This window comes from Acanthisitta chloris, unplaced genomic scaffold (assembly GCF_000695815.1).
Source record: "Acanthisitta chloris isolate BGI_N310 unplaced genomic scaffold, ASM69581v1 Scaffold41309, whole genome shotgun sequence".
Lineage (NCBI taxonomy): Eukaryota > Metazoa > Chordata > Aves > Passeriformes > Acanthisittidae > Acanthisitta > Acanthisitta chloris.
In genome coordinates, this window is record NW_008691613.1 from 1 (window position 1) to 16,133 (window position 16,133).

General features: G+C 48.7%; 1 protein-coding gene across 1 annotated transcript; it reads left to right on the top strand.

The window, feature by feature from the left end:
• Positions 1–896: 896 nt before the first annotated feature.
• On the top strand, positions 897–16,014 carry LOC103809449 (serine/threonine-protein kinase 32A-like; the record flags this gene model as incomplete). The annotated part of the gene is made up of 8 exons (XM_009082281.1): positions 897–948; positions 4,383–4,438; positions 5,625–5,776; positions 7,064–7,237; positions 9,724–9,761; positions 12,807–12,896; positions 14,131–14,228; positions 15,898–16,014. Coding segments are annotated over exons 1-8 (777 nt in total), but the record flags the coding sequence as incomplete, so codon positions are not given.
• Positions 16,015–16,133: the final 119 nt, after the last annotated feature.

Consider the following 16,133-nt stretch of genomic DNA (forward strand, 5'->3'; position numbering starts at 1 on the left):
CGCCCGTGAGCCCTGGCAGGTCGCGGTGCCCCGGCAGAGCTCGGCAGTCCCCGCCGGGGATGCCTCTACGGGCAGATGCTCCTGCCCATCCTCCTGCCCAGCCTTTCCCTCGCCTTCCCCGCGGAGCACACCCTGACGCGGCGAACAGAGCTGTCCCTTCGCACTGGCAGGGGACAGCCAGGCACGGCAGCCACCACTTAGCCAGAAATCAGTTTTGCTCTTTGGTTCACAGTTAATATATAAAAAACTTTTGGAGAAACTGAGTGGGAACTACATATTGATTTTACATGGAATCTTTTCATTAAAAAACCCAGGACGGTATGGTTTTGTCTCAAATGAAAGACTTGTGTAACAGCTCAAATCAAAATGTTGACAGTTTGAATTTCTTCTTCTACAGCTTTTACCCTTCCATATGACCTCAGTAGTCAAAAGTGCCTTTTGATTTTATCTAGCTATGTTCATTTGTCTTGGATCTTGACCTTACTACAATTAGTCATCACTGAAGCTACAAAATATATGTTGGATGATACAGCAGCACGAGCCAGGTCCTCAGATCTGTGGGTCTGCTGCTCTGTTTCTACCCTTGCTATAGCAGGCAGCAGTTCTGGTCTGGGTTACAAGGTTATGATGTTCCTCGTTTCTTCAGTAAGTTCCATTGTAATGTGCTCGTCCCTGACCCACAGTGGTGTCCTCAGAGCAGTGAACCTCCAGTGAGAAATTTGCAGGGTCCAAATGCTTCTTCATGATGGTGAATTTTTGCCTCCTGCCCTCTCCAGGATGCATCAGCAGGACATTGCCAAGGTCTGCCAGGAGTGACCTGCACCAGAGGCACCAACTTCAAGGGTGGGAGCAGAACCCAGAGGAGTGGGGAGCGCTGAGCCTGGTCTGTGCACACCATGGGGGCAAGCACCTCCAGCAAGTCACCACCCTTTGATGGGAATGAGGATGGTAAGAGCTTTTCCTCATTGTCTGGGGCTGCTCAGTACCCCCGAGCAGGTTGTGACTGTGAGGGCCTGTCCTGGGTCAGCAAAGGTGTGTGGAGGTCAGCAGCAGCAGTGTGACCGTGGTCCCTGCAGAGCTGTGGTCTGGTGGTGAGGTCCTTTCACCTCCTCTCACAGCAGCTGGCTCTGGGAGCAGGACTGCGGCAGAGGTTTGGTGTTGAAGTGTCCCTGGGACACTGCCAGGCACCTCGAAGGCAGGGACAAAACGCTGCTGCTCTGGAGGCTGAGGAGCTTTGTTCTGGAGGTCCCAGTGTAGGAAAGACTGATAGGAAGTGTGGTGAGAAGGTGGCTGGAGCGATGTGTGTTCCCATGGGGGTTCCTGTCAGCTGCCCAGACGGGCAGTGCTGCCTGCAGGGAGGCCAAACTGCAGGCTGGGTCAGCTGGAAAAGGAGAGCTGGAAAAATGCTGCTGGGAGCAGAATGGGAGGCCAGGGTCCCTGTGCTGCCAAGATTGCAAAGACAGTCATTAAAAGATTGCTCCATAAATATATTTGCTGTTGCATGAGTCAGCTTGCTGACTGCCATATGGGCTTTCACCTAGGTACAACAACAAAATGCACATGTAGGTAAGTACAAATACATAGAAATGGGGGTAAAATGTCCTAGAACCAGGACCCTCATCAGCCACTGCCCCAGCATGCCTGCAGTGGCTCTTGGGCTAAGCAGTCTGTGGATTTCAAATTATTAAAGCAACTGCCTGTGATTTTAATTTGATTTTCGTGTTTATGATGCAAAAGAAATCCATGCTATAAAGTTTTCCTGGAGATTTTATTCCTGATGCACCTAAATGCTCAGTGTTGGCATGTCTCGTAAACAACCACTTGTGCTAGCTCAGGAGGACGAGCACTTCTCCCGTTCCTGACCACCTTTCCCAGGGTGATGTGCCCTGTCTGTGGGACTTTCTGAGGGTGTCTGGTCTCTTCTGGGTTCAATGTGGTTCGTGCAGCATCAGCTCCAGGGACTGAGAAACACAGCAATGCCAGGAAAGGCCCTGTCCTGACCATCTCAGGTGGTTTGGTGTCAGTGGGCTCAGGGCTACCCTTGCACAGATACAGCATCCAGACTGGTGCAGTTCTGCTTCCATGGCCCTGCCCAAATTTAAAAAGTGGTAGCACATTTTTTTCCTAATTAGATATGTTTGAATATACTGAGAGGAGAGAAACCCAGCTGGAAGAGGGATGTCCCCTATGGAATTTTCCATTATCTTGCAAATTGGTGACCGGAGGCTATATCACCTTAGATGTCACAATCTTGTCCTTATTCTAATTTCAGTTAAAATTGTAATTCATTAAAAGCTGCTGGGTACAGCAGGAAGCAGCACAGTGCTCTGTGGCAGGCAGGTCCCTTCCCTGGGCTGCAGACAGTGGGGACCAGTCCCACCTCTGCAGCTGTGCCACAGAGAGACTTTTCCTTTGGGACCTGTGAGGATCAGTGGAGCGATGCGAGTGCTGTGGGTGCTCTGGTGCCAGTCCTAACACTCTTGCATATTTTCCCAAATTGCTGTTGCTATAATTTCACTGTTTTCTGTGGCGTCATGAGTTTTATTTGAAGATGAACTTCTTGAAGGGCTTTATTTGCCTTTGGCTGAAGCAGGGTGACAATAATATTTTTCCCTCAGTGTTTCCTCCGAGCAGGCACAGTTGTGGATAATAAGCAAGTGAGTTGAAAAGGAAATGTAATAACCAGACAGAAGGTTCAAAGCTCCAAGGTGATCTGACTCCTGGTGCACTTGGATGAGACCATGTGGAAAGCCAGACTTTGCTTGTGCTGCTCCTGGGCCAAGGAGTATGGGAAGCATTCCAGGGGATGGCAGACAGGTCTTCTCTCCAGCTGGCTGAGATAAAGCAGAAATAGGCAGTAGGTGAGGAGAGTGGTGGAGTGAGAAGGACACACATCATCCTGTGGTCCTTTGCTGGTGTCCTCTCCACCTTCCCCAGGGTTGACTGGTCTCTTGATAAGGATGTTTCTTGTGGCTGGTTGGGGGTCTGTATTTTTTTTACTAACTATTGTTCCTTGAACCTGGGTTTAGAAATATGACCCCAGCTTCCAAAACAGTGTTTCATTATTATAATCCAGTTCCTTCTTTATGGCAATTATCTTATCTTCCTTGGCATCACTTAAACATAGTTTGTCTGAGTTCCAGAGCACAAGAGTTTTCTTTCTCAAGGGCAAAAGCCTTGGCTTTTTTTTTGTTGTTATAGATGCCATTAGGCAGGGAAGTGAGGCTTGTCAAATCTGTAGGTGTGGATTCAGAAGGAACAGTATGTGTTTGGTTCCAAATTTGGACAGCAGAAAGTTAGAGCTCTTTGGGAGTGAGACACTGGATTGGGTCCCTGTGAAAGCTGAGGATGGTAGGAAAGCTAAATCAGAGAGAGGTTAAAATGTGCCTGTACCTAGTTTGAGGGTCTTAAATAAAGTATGCAACTTAGCTTTCTTACACTCAGCTCAGTTATAGGCCTATGTTTAAAATGTTAATGGAAACATCACTGTTAAACAACAAGGAGGCAAAGGGTGTGAACATGAATGCATTCCTGTAAAGGACAATAGGGATACAGGGTGAGAATATGCATAAACTGGCCTAACTCCTCTGGACTTGCAGCTGTTTCAGATGTTAATGCTTGGCTGTTAATGCCATCGCCTGCTCTGCTCTGCTGTGCAGAGCCCCAGGAGTGTCCCACTGCTGGGGACTGGAGATCCCCCTCACCCTACAGTCACAGGACTACTGCCCCACCTCTCTCTGCAGCGGGCACCCCTCTGCAGGGGATAAGCACTTTCACTCTCCCTTTTTATTCTGCAGGTATCCACCAGCCTTCTCCCAGTCTCACTGGTAAACCAATCCAGTTAAACTAAACCATCATCAACTTGCATTCGCTCTGATATTTGCAGCTGTTCTGGGTTTGAGGGAGGGCATCTGTGCCTGAAAGCTTGTCTTCCTTCCAAGTGCTGTAGCAGGTCACTGTAAACTTTGCCTTGGTTAGACCATGCCATCCTGCTTGAAAAGGCAATGGCAATGTCTTCACGTGGTATGAGGGTTTTATGGACTAAGCTTTGTGTACGGCCTCAGCAGGAGCAAGGTGAGGCTGTTATCTCCAACGGGCAGGGAAGGAGGGCAGAGGGAGAACACTCACAGTTCCCTGCTTGATCTGCCACTGACAGAGGCTGACCCAGGGAACTTGCCTTTGCAGCTGAGCTCCAGAGTGAAAAACCACCCTCCTAAACCCCAAGTTTAAACAACACCTGAACCTCCAGAAGCAACAGAACATGGCAGGAACATGGTGTCCCTCATTTCTCTCAGCTCATACGGAGAAAACATCGAAATAATGTAATATCATCAAATGTTTGCTCAGCCGTTTAACATTAGAATGTTTGCTCTTTCTTGCAGTCACCTTCGACCACTTCAAGATCTTGCGAGCTATTGGGAAGGGCAGCTTTGGAAAAGTGAGTGTTTTGGGGACAATCACCATGAGGACAGCTGGAGATGTAACTGGTTGGAGATGGGTGAATTGGAGGCTCACATGAGAGTACAGAACCAAACCCCTGCATGGCCTGTGTGCCTTGACCTGAGCTTCAACTCCTAGTAATCAGGAAGGAATCAGAGACCAATTCTTCATCCATTTTGTAGCCACAAATTATATTACAGGAGATTAAAATGAGAAACTGATCAATCAAATGAGCTGAATTTCATTATGTTTCTGAAGAAGCATTTTCTAAGATTTCCCAGCAAATCAACACTGAACATCACGACGCATCTTTAATAAAAAACTACAATCCATATGACAGCCTGGCAGGTTTTTTAATATGCTTTTTAATATGTTAAATGTTTCTCTGTGACATAGGATTTGTTATTAAACATCAGGTTACAGTTGTGCATTTTATTTTTATGGTGTTGTGGAATTCACTGCTTGTGTATGCTGACGGTTCTAGAAGGTCGTTTGCACCCTGATGCCAGAAGTGAGGTGTGCCTTGGGTGCAGAAGGCAGCAAAAATCTCAGAGAGAGGCAAAGAGATTTATCTGGAGGCAAAACAAAATAGCTTGACTGAAACTTGCAAATTTATCCCAAACTCATACACTGCCGAGTAAACAAACCTGAGCCACCAGCCTGTTCCCTCCTGTGCTCCCACAGGCTCCGAGGCTTTCCTTGAAACCATCAGTCAAGTCAGACGAGCTGAATTTCTGTCTGGATTTGGTGGCACAAAGAAGGGCTATTCAAAGCCCAATACGCCCCAAACAAAGGCCAAGGTTTCCTGTGAGCGAGTGATGCTTCTCAGGGAGGCAAGGACCAGGTGCTGCTCCCAGTCCGAGCTGTGGCTCTGTACTGGAAGGGCCAGGAGTGGGAGGGATGGACACAACCATGGCTAGTGAGTGGCATTAAATTAAATGTTGACTTCTGTGCAGCTCCCTATCTACCACCTTGTGGTAATAAATTCCTTCCCCCAACCTTCCCCACAGCGTGATTTTACTTTGGGCGAAAACCAGGCAAGAGATTCCCATGCAGTGTCCAGTGCTGTGGCATCAGCGCGTGGAGCTGCGCCTTGGCAGTGTGGGAGAACGCTCATGTCACCGGGTTTTACCTGCCCAGATTTGCTGACAAATCATCTCTGATTTATCCTGATTTGCTCTCAGGTCTGCGTGGTGCAGAAGACTGACACCAAGAAGTTGTATGCCATGAAATACATGAACAAACAGAAGTGTGTGGAGCGCAACGAAGTGAGAAACGTTTTCAAGGAGCTTCAGATCATGCAGGGCCTGGAACATCCCTTCTTGGTTAATTTATGGTAAGAGCTTGGCTCACAGGTTGACTCAGTACAGTCAGTTACAGACACCTTTGATTGACCAGCTGAGTGGCAAAATGCACACTAATTCTTCCCCCTTTGTTTGATTCAGCATGTTTTCCTGCAGTGGGACAGCAGAAAGGAATTTTAAATAAGCCTCCATCGCTGTTAGTGCCTGCCAGGTTAATTTTATTAGGACGCCAGTACCTTTCCAAGTGTCGTGAGCTCATATACTACATGGCCAATATCCTGTCGTTATAGGATTCCTCTGGGGTGGTGGGTAATTACATTTATTGGATGTTGGATTTATTTTTAGAATGAGGTAGAACTTTCTGATGCTAAACAGAAAAAAAAGAGACTAAAACACACTGAAGATCACAAATCTCTAAATAACTTCCTTTTTGAAATCTCCTGTAACCTGAGTGCTCTTGGGTGAACTCTCTAGATTTTGCTGCAGTTGCCATTCAGTGTTGTTCTGAGCAGGGTGTGAATGGGAACCATGCAGCTACACCTCCCAGGTCATATCTCCAGACTTTGCTTTCTCCTACTTGAACACACAGGTCCTGGCAAAGCTCACTCAGCAGCTAAGAACTCAGCAGCATGTGTGTATGTACGTCCGAGTGTCCCTGGTTCTGTCCTTGCCACCCTGGCCCCAGGATGCCTTTAGCATTCCTGTGGCTTTCCTGCACTGAGTGATATAGACTATAAGCTTCATGTGGAGCAGGGGTCTGGTTTGTGGTGTTGCTCATCACATCTAGCAGTCAGTGTGCTGGTAAAGAAAAATCTATGAGGAAAGGGCTCATAGCTGGTTGTCAGCCCTCTCAGAGGGGCACTGGGTAGCAGTCCATCAAACGAGGTCACTCACAGAGGACCAGCAGCTGCACCCCTGTTGTGCTGGGTTCATGCACAGGCTGAGCCAGGAGAGCCAGTGCCCAACAGCAAGACCTCCAGTGCTGAGGGTCTGAGCAGGGCTGTGCTGGTCCAGGGCTTCTCCGTGTTGCTCCTGTGCTCAGTTCCCACGGGTGCCCGAAGAAGGCAGAATGTCTGTCTTGAGTAGCTCATACAGTCTGCTCTGACTCCAGTATGGATCTGAGGCTAAGCTATTGTTATCACAAGGGTGACAATAAGCTCTTATTCACAGCAGAAAAGGGAGCATGGAAAGGTAATGAAATTATTTCCCAAGTGAAAAGCTGCAAGAAATGATGAGAATTTCCACAGGTACCACCTGTCCCTGTATGAGCTGTCATTTCCTGAAGTTGCCACCCTTCAACCGTGTGTGCGCTGGTTTAGGTACTCGTTCCAGGATGACGAGGATATGTTCATGGTTGTTGACCTGCTGCTCGGGGGGGATCTGCGTTACCACCTCCAGCACAACGTGCGGTTCCAGGAAGGCACTGTGAAGCTCTTCATCTGTGAGCTGGTGCTGGCCCTGGACTACCTGCAGAGCAAGCACATCATCCACAGGTCAGCCGGGACCTCGGGTGGGCTGGTGGCCACAGGCTGTGCTTGGGGCAGGATTGTTCCTCTCTGGGGTGACATGATAAATAGAAGCTTAAGAGCTAAACAAAATATTCTCCAACATACATTTGCTTTTATGTGAAACACAAGATTTCCCTGAGAAAAGCATTTCATACACGGCAGAGAGCAACTGATTTCTCCCTCTGGAGTAGCTGTGAAATAACATACTTGGTTGTCGGCTTATCCTGCAAAAAGCTGTCTCTAATAGGTTTAACTAGCTGCAGTTCATTAATATCCGTCCTGGTCCAGGGAGGGTAGGTGTCAGCACTCAGAACTCCCCTCTGACCATATTTGAAGGTGTCTCCCTTCTCCCCAATCTCTGCACTGCTCTGAAAGACAAGGGATGTGACCGAATACAGCCTTTTTCTGTGCGAGGTAAGTCCCTTCCTAGAAGTACCGAGAGTTTCTTTTTGGCTACTAAGGTTTCTCATGGCAAGGGAGAAGATGCCTGAACTCTTCCCACACCTTCGAAGACCTGCAGAATAGCAGAGGTGGGGAGAAGGTCACCTCATTTGTGCACATCACTCCAGAGGAGTGCTCTTGTGCAGTGAGGGAATAAAGCATGGTACGAACTGTAAAACTGAAATGGTGCTGGTGGGGAAGGCAGACGCTGGTGAGAGGCTGGTGAGGATGAACACGAGTTCCTATTCCCAGTGTCCTGCTGCCACGTCCGAGGTGTGAGGGCAGAGCAGCCTCTCACCTGTCCCTGCAGCCACAAGGGCACAGGGTGGTTCTGCTCTGCTGAGGTCGGGGCCAGACCTGGGGACAGCTCCCACCTTCTCAGGAGTCTCATCTTTCAGGCTGTTTGTTTTGTGCTGTACCTGCATAGATCTCTGCCCCAGCGTGAATAGGGGTGGGAGAAGCTGCAGGTAATGCTGCAATGAACATTTACACAGCTGCATGTGTTTAAGGTGAATTAAGTACAACAAAACATGTACTGCAGGCTGTAAAGTTTGCAAGTTATTTAATTAACACTGTAATGCAAGTTGTTTAATTAACATTGTAGCCCAGTGGGACAGTATTAGATTGATAAAGTGACTCATCTGAGTCAATTACACAGTAACAGCTGTAACTGGGAACATCAGGAGACAGGGAAGCAATGGCTTCGTTTGCCTGAGCAAAGCTGTGCATAGACAGCAAACCCAAGCTGGGATTATTTCCCATCTATATGTAAAAGAATGGGAAATATTATCCTTTTCAGGTTAGGAAATGTATTTGTACATTTCCTTTCTTATAATAAAAGAAATCTACAAGTAGTCAATAAGCAGAATTATCGCTGGCGGTTGTTTGCACCCTGAGACTGATCTTGCTGTGCGGGTGCAGTTCCAGAGGCTCCATGCCAGGCTGAGTGCCATCAGAAATGGCCACACTGGCATTTAAAAACAACCATTAATAAAAAGGTGGGAACAGTTCTGCTGTGCTTCTGAGGAGAGCCAGCCACTCGCCTGACTCTGCCCCGTACTCTGCCGCAGTGCCTGTCCCTGTGCCCACCTGTGTGATGAGGGTGGCACCAGGAAGGTAACTGCTGTTCATAACCCACTGGAAGTAGTTTGGGTGACTCTTGCCACAGAACTGTAAGCTGTTACACGACAGTTAGATATGTTGTGTTTTCTTGACTCCAAGTGTCTTGGTGAACTCAAACTGCACCTTAGGGATTGCATTTTTAAAGATAAAATTCTGAAGCTGCTCATTTCTTCCCTTGGCACCCCCGGACCTGGTGGGGAGCACCAGCTGGCACAGGGTCATGGCAGTGTCACCTGCCCTGTGGCTGGGACCATCTCCCTGGGGCCTGAGTGGTGCCAGCTGGGCAGGCACCGACTCAGGCTGCTGGTGCTGAATGGAGAGCAGTGTAATGAGATCATTAAAACCAGGTAATGGCTTGTAAAGTCACTCGGGTGGACACGGTGTCTGTATCAGCGGATCAGGTGTATGTCCTCTCTCTTCAAAGTGTTTCTGTTTACAGCGTTGCTATAGGGATTACTTTGTGGGCTTTTTTACTCAGGAACAAAACCTGTAGGGAACCCATTTGTTTCTAGAACAAAGATGTTAAAATAGTTTAATTTTTACTGAGTAAATGGGGAAACATTCTCAACACAGGATTGAAACAGATTGAGAAGTACAGGAGGAAAATGATAAAGAGAAGCTCTAACTGAACTGTGGGTTAACTCAGGGACTTACCTGAGTGCTGCTCGCTCAGACCCCTGAGGCTTCACAGCCCTGGCCCTGTACCCACTGCTGCTCTTTGATTAGTCACTCTCTTACACCTAAATCAAACCCTGCAGGAACATTGGAGCTGGGCAGCCCCAAGACTCTGGGGTCACCATGTCTCTGCCAGTGTGTCCCAGAGCCTGGGCTTTCCTGAAGTGTCTGCAGCTGTGTTTCCCATCACTTCTCTGGGCTAATGGCTGTCTCTCCTCTGCTTTTTTCCTCAGAGACATCAAGCCTGACAACATTTTACTGGATGAGCATGGTAAGTGCCAGCTGCTTTGTGGCTGTGTGTATGTGTAAAGGCAGATGAAGGCAGGGGAGACAAGGTGTAGTCTCAGTGCTTGCTGGTGCCCTCATTTGGTGTTGCTCTCTATCCCTCAGCTCAGCTGGGAGTGGGACCATCCCACCCTTTCGTGCTTCACTTGCTGTCCCTTGCTTTTTGAGCATCAGCATCCCATAGCTCCAGGGCAATGGGCACCCTGTGATGCTGCCTCGGTGTTTAACCAACACCTCCTTTGGCTGACTGACCTAACACTGACCATACAAGGCACTGGCAGGGACCCCACATTTGGTGCTGATAAGGATCAGTTGCCCAGCACACTCAATTTTAACAGTTTCTTGGCTCTTGCTTAAAATTTACTCAGAGTGCATCATTTAAAGAGCAATGCCCATGTCACTGCAGGGTTTGTGTACTGTGTGCTCAAACAGAATGAATTATGGTGCAATAGATAATCCTCATTCAGGCATTTTCTTTTTCCTTGAGCATCTGGCATTGAGAGGGAGCTTGGAAGAGGATTTGGTGTTGGGTATGTTATAGATGTTGCTGTCAGTTTTTCTTTAGTCATTCTTAGGCAAAACACTTGACCCACAGGACTCTGTAGTCACTTTATTTTCCTGGCAAAGCTTTTGCTGTGAAAAGTCATCTGATATTTATTAGCTTTTACCTCATTAGAGAAACACTTTGTCATCTCATATTTTTTAAAAATCCCCCTAACTGTCTTGTTGTGAAAAATTAGCAGCTACAGCAAGGTGCTCGGAGAGAAAAAGCTGGTGCAGGGAAGAGGTGTATCTGCGTTCGTGGTCATTCAGAGGTTGTGGCAGAGCTGCTGCAGCTCTGTGGCCACGTGTGTGACCAGGGTTGCCTGGCAGCACCGAGCTCGACCCATCTGCACACAGCCTCTCATTTCAGAGCCCTGGATGATTATTTATTCAGGAGCTCGCAGCAAAGCCGCTCCAGGTGCTGGAGGCTCTATCCTGCCCCGCTCAGTCCTGCTCTGACTGTTGTCCCATGCCCAGAGGGTACAGAGCCCTCTCCTCCTGGATGTGCCAGGGCCCTGCTCCCCCAGCCTGGCTCCTGGCACTGTGGGGCTGCCTTTTGTCTGGCTTTGCTGTCTGACACCCCAGGGACTCATCACCACTCTCCCAGAACCTCTGCGCCCCTCAGACTGCTGTGACACAGCCACTTGAGAAGACTTGAGATCACCATGGCCATGGGAATGTAGGTCAACACTCCCTGAGAGGGGAAAAACTGGAGAGAAAGGCTCTGCTCATCCCTGCAATTGCATTCAGCCCAGGAGGATGCAACCTGCAATCTTCTATAATGACACTGCAATTCAGGATGACTTTGAGCCTGTTCTCTGCTCACTGTGATGTTTTACCTGTCTCTTGCAGAGATTTCAGAGCTTTTTTTTTTTCTGAGGACATACCACACATTCCAATGTTCTTCTGTCTGTCACTTGTAGTATTCCTTTTCTTCACCCATGGCAGCAAAGGTGTGTCTTCCCAGGCATACAGAAAGCCTTGGGCACACACACAGTTCAATTTTTTCTTGTCCCCAGAGCAGCTGTTACTGCAGCTGCATGTTTATCTATATTTAGTCTAGTAGATCATGGTTGGTTTTCAGCATCGCTTTCCCTGTGGAACAGAGCTGCAGCTCTCCATTCCCTCTCCTCTCCCATCACCAGGCGTTCACAGCTGGGATCACAGAACAGATGCTATTTGCTAGGCATCATTTTTGTTATAATGTTCTTGTTTGGGACTTGTCCCCTGAGAGTATGAAGCACTTGAAGACCTTCAGCAGTCAGAGTTCAGTCCTTCATTTTTTATACTCCTCTTGTCCCCTAATTCTGCCTTTTGGCCCTCTCCCATTTCAGCTGTGAAGCTGCTTTCCAGCTGAGACTCCTTCACCTTTCAGATTCAGGTTTGGAAAGGCTTACAGCTGTTACAGATCCCAGAACCCTTTTTGTGGGTGTTAATGGCCAAGGAGGCTGCAGGAGCCTTTGTGCACATCACCTGATTTTTGCAGGAGGCTGCTTCTCATGATGCCACAGGTTGGTTGAAGTGTGTTATCTTGGACCTGACACACACCTCACACTTTTGTCTCCACCACCCTGGCTGTGATGTTCTGGATTACCATATCAATTTCAGCCAAGGAATTAACATGAGCCATACGGTGGAATATCAGGCAAATGCCTTTCCTTGCAGCCCACAGAGCTATTGCTCGACATGAGATTGTGATCAGGGCCCCCAGTGCCAAGCCCTCAGCAGCTGATCACCCCCAGCAGTCACTGCAAGCACAGAGTGATTCCTCTCTGTCAGACGGAGAGATGTGCTCTCGTGCAGCACATGTCCCACCCCTGTGTCACTGTGTGGGGCTGCTCCGCTCACCCACAGAGGTTCAGTGAGCAGGGAATGATAAACTGAGTGCCTGAAACAAAAGGCAGGTCAAAGAGCAGGCAGGAGCTAGGTGGGAGCATTTGCCTCGTTATCTGCTTTTCGGTTCACAGCAGCAGCTGAGTGTGTTGGAGCTGTGGCAGCAGAGCCTGTTGCCACCCCGAGGGAGATTGGTGATGTTTGAATTTCTGCACAAGGCTCCTTGGGTGGCTGCCAAAGGTGTTTGGTTCCATTCTAGGGATATCCTCTAAAGAGGGAAATGGAGACAGCGCTCAGTACCTGGCACACCAAAGGGCGACAACTAGAAAGCCAAACATCAAGGCTTATTTATTTTTGTTTTTTAAAACATAGCAGGTTTTTTTCTTCTGTGGAAAAGTTCAGTTCTCTTTCCCCCTGAAATTTAGGAAGACTCAAAACAATCAAGAACCCCCATGTTTTTGCTGCCAAAGGGACCATAAGGGAATATTTGAACCAACAAGAGACACCTGTAAGCAGCCTGCAAACTGAAAGGTTTTCTATCCATTCTCCCACCAGAGCACTTTTTCCCTGGAAACTCCTTCGCATGGAGTTTTTTACTTTATGTTTCTTGTGTGAAATTATTGGCACAGGTTACAGGTTAACCTCTGTCTTTCAGGACACGTGCACGTCACGGATTTCAACATCGCCACGATGCTGACGGAGGAGATCCAGGTCACCACCATCGCTGGCACGAAGCCCTACATGGGTGAGAAGCAATGGCAGTTGTGTGTGCTTGAGTCACCATTTCTGGGCTGGGGTTGACTGCCGTGGTGAAGGCAAAGTCCTTTTTGGTGAGAGTTTGAATTCTTTTCTCCTGGTCTATACCAAAATGTACATCTTGATTTGAAATGAGGAGCACCCTGTGAGGGACTGCAGGGCAGGGACAGTTCCTCCCCAGAAATGCCTCAGGGCAGCTGGGGAACGTGTCCACCTATGGATCCACACGCAGACTGGTGCAAACATACCATGAGCATGGATTTTAGTGCCATGATGCCACGCTCTGTGGCATGGGTTTGATTATAAACTCAGATAGTTGCACTCCTGAGATCGCTGACTATTTCACGAGCATCAGTCACACTCCTGCTACCCTTGAGAAGGGAAATGAAGCACCAAGGTTTGTATTTGTGCCCTCAGTACATCAGCACAAGTCTTACCCTGATGCATCACTAGCAATAATTTGAATTTTTATACAAAATGGCTGCTTTAAAAACTAGCATTACTCTGTGTTTAGGCCAAGTGAGTGGTTTTAAGAAAGCATTGTTCCTGGTGTTGTTGTTTTTAGAGCAATTCTCGCCTCCCAACTTGCACAAAAATCCTAAAGTGTTTTTTTCCCTCGCTCTCAAAAGGGAAATTTATTGGCTAAGAAAGAACATTTCAGTCAGTGCCTCCCCCTGCTTCCCATTAGCCTCCCCCTAAAAAGCTGTGGCTCTCAGGCTTCGTTCAGTTAACATTTGTTTTTCCCTGCCAAGGGTGCAGTTGGCACCACGACTGCATTTACGCTGCATATTAATGTTTGCAAGGAGCTGCTTTCATTTACGGCTGAGACTGGATTTGAGCTCTGCCAGATTGAGGTGCTTTAAATATGAACAAAGAGATGTGTGGGATGGGAGCAGCTTCCCAACATGCAGATCTGCTGAGCATTGCCTGGGGCAGGCGAGGAGACCCAGGCCAGTCTGTGCCTAGATTGAGTGAATTAGGGCCACTCCTTCTCCTGGAGCTCATTTACTGTGGATGATGGGCAACTTCTGTGTCAGTAAAAGGAATTTGTTCTTTTGGGGCTTTGGGGACAGAGAAGCACTGAAAGGTCCACGTGGAGGCTCCGTGGGCTGTCAAGTGCCCTGGCACAGGAGCGTGGGAAGGGTGTGGGTCAGGTGTTCTGGTTTCGTCAATTCCACTCAGGATTGCAGCAAGGCAAACTTTCTGTTCCCTGTATCTCACAGCACCTGAAATGTTTAACTCCACAAAACCCACGGGCTACTCCTTCGCTGTGGACTGGTGGTCCCTGGGAGTCACTGCCTACGAGCTGCTCAGGACCAGGGTACGTGTGTGGCTCCGTCCTTGGGCTCGCTGCCGGGAAAGGTTTTGCTTTAGAGCAGGGATGAGAGGGCCAAGCTGGATTCAAGGCTTTAGGGGTTATTACAGTGTAGGAGACCACATCTTCACCAGGTTTCCTGTGATCATGGCTAAGAGCTCAGAGAAGCTGCTGCAACGCAGGACAGCATACTGTGGAGGTTCCCTACTGAGGCCAAGGGTCTCTGGGTTGACCCAGCAGGGCAAGGCAAACAAACAACAGCTCCTGAGGTCTGGGCTGCAATGTCCTTTACTTGGAGTGCCCATCCTGCAAGGAAAATACCCAAAACCTTGAAAAAACTCTTGTTACTGCTGTACCAAGACTGAGCAGTTGGAGAAAATGATGGACCAAGCCCATCCTGTCTGTGCTGTGAGGGCTCTGCTGCTGGCTTGGTAAGGTTGGGGGCCTTGTAGACAGACAAGCACATTAGGGTTCTGGAAGTGTTGTGTAAAAAAGGGGGACAAAACTTTAAAAATTAAATTACATTTTTCATGTGCTTAGAAGAATGCAAAGAAGAATGTTTGAAATATTGTGAGGGTCAGAAACATCTTTCAGTATGAGTATGCAAAACATGTTTTTTTAAAACTTTATCATCAGCCTTTGCAGAATGCCTAAAAATGTTTTGGTGAGCAGATATTCAGATGAATTTGTGTATCTCAGATGGTGAGGGATCAGGTTAGCAGACACTCTGGCTGTCTGACCTGCTGGTAACTGAAGCCACCTGTGAATACCTTCATGCAATATTTGTGTTTCCCGTCGATAATTCTAAATGAGTGGCAGGACTGTGCACACGTTGTTTCTCAGCTCTGAGGCACTGTTTCCAGAGGCAGGGGCAGAAATGCTGTTAGGTGCTCCCCCCTGATGGCACAGCCATGGCAAGGTGGTGGCACTGGGTGTCTGCTGGGCTGGGGGAGTGAAGGGAGACCTTGCACACGTCGAGCACACAGCTCCTGATCTGAGCCCACTGTTCATAGCTGCTGCTCTGAAATGCACATTTAACACCCTCCCCCCAAAACAAGGTGAAAATCTGGGAGTCAAACCTTTCCAAATGGAAACATTTCGTAATCCTAAATTCTCTCTCCGGGTCAGGCAGCAGTATTACTGTATCTGGGAGACACACAGGGAGATGATTTCACCTGTGCAGTGCCAGCACTGCCCCGGGTGCTCTGCTGCTGCCACAGCTCCCCCGTCCCTGGGCCATGGCCGCAGGGCAGAAGGGACAGTCACCCTGCAGTCTGACGTGGGCTGGGGACCCTTCCTGGGATTTGATCAGTGGGAGAAATCCAGCTCCGTTTCACTGGCATTGTCCCCCTACTCGTGACACATTTACAGGGAATATTGGGAATGCCCTAACCACAGCACTGTGTCACAGCCTTGTCAGGTACAAACACTGAAAAGGCCAAGCAAACACACTCTGGCTGATGACTCTGATTTCTGGGGTTGGCTCCTGCCTGTCCCCAGTTATGACTGTAGTTCTGCCTGACATTTTGTGAGGGTCACACAGGGAGAGATGTCCCGTGGGAGACTGGGGACTGTCCAGAGAGACTGTGTGAAGCTTCTGTGCTCTGAACAGATTTCCCAAGGAGGCTGAAACAGCGGAGAAACTCAAGTGCTTTCCTTGTGGTGTTTCCCACAGAGGCCATACCGTATTCGCTCCCACAGCTCCACGAAGGACGTGGCTCAGGTGTTCAGGACAGCCAGGGTGATGTACCCCGCGGTGTGGTCCCCGGGCATGGTGTCGCTCATCCAGAAGGTGAGGGTGGCCGTGGGCACGTGAGGGGCTGGGCATGGTGCTCCTGCAGGATGCCTGGGGAGCGCCCGGGCCAGGGAGAGCTGCAGACAGGCCGCGAGCCCTCGGCAGGCAGCGCTGGC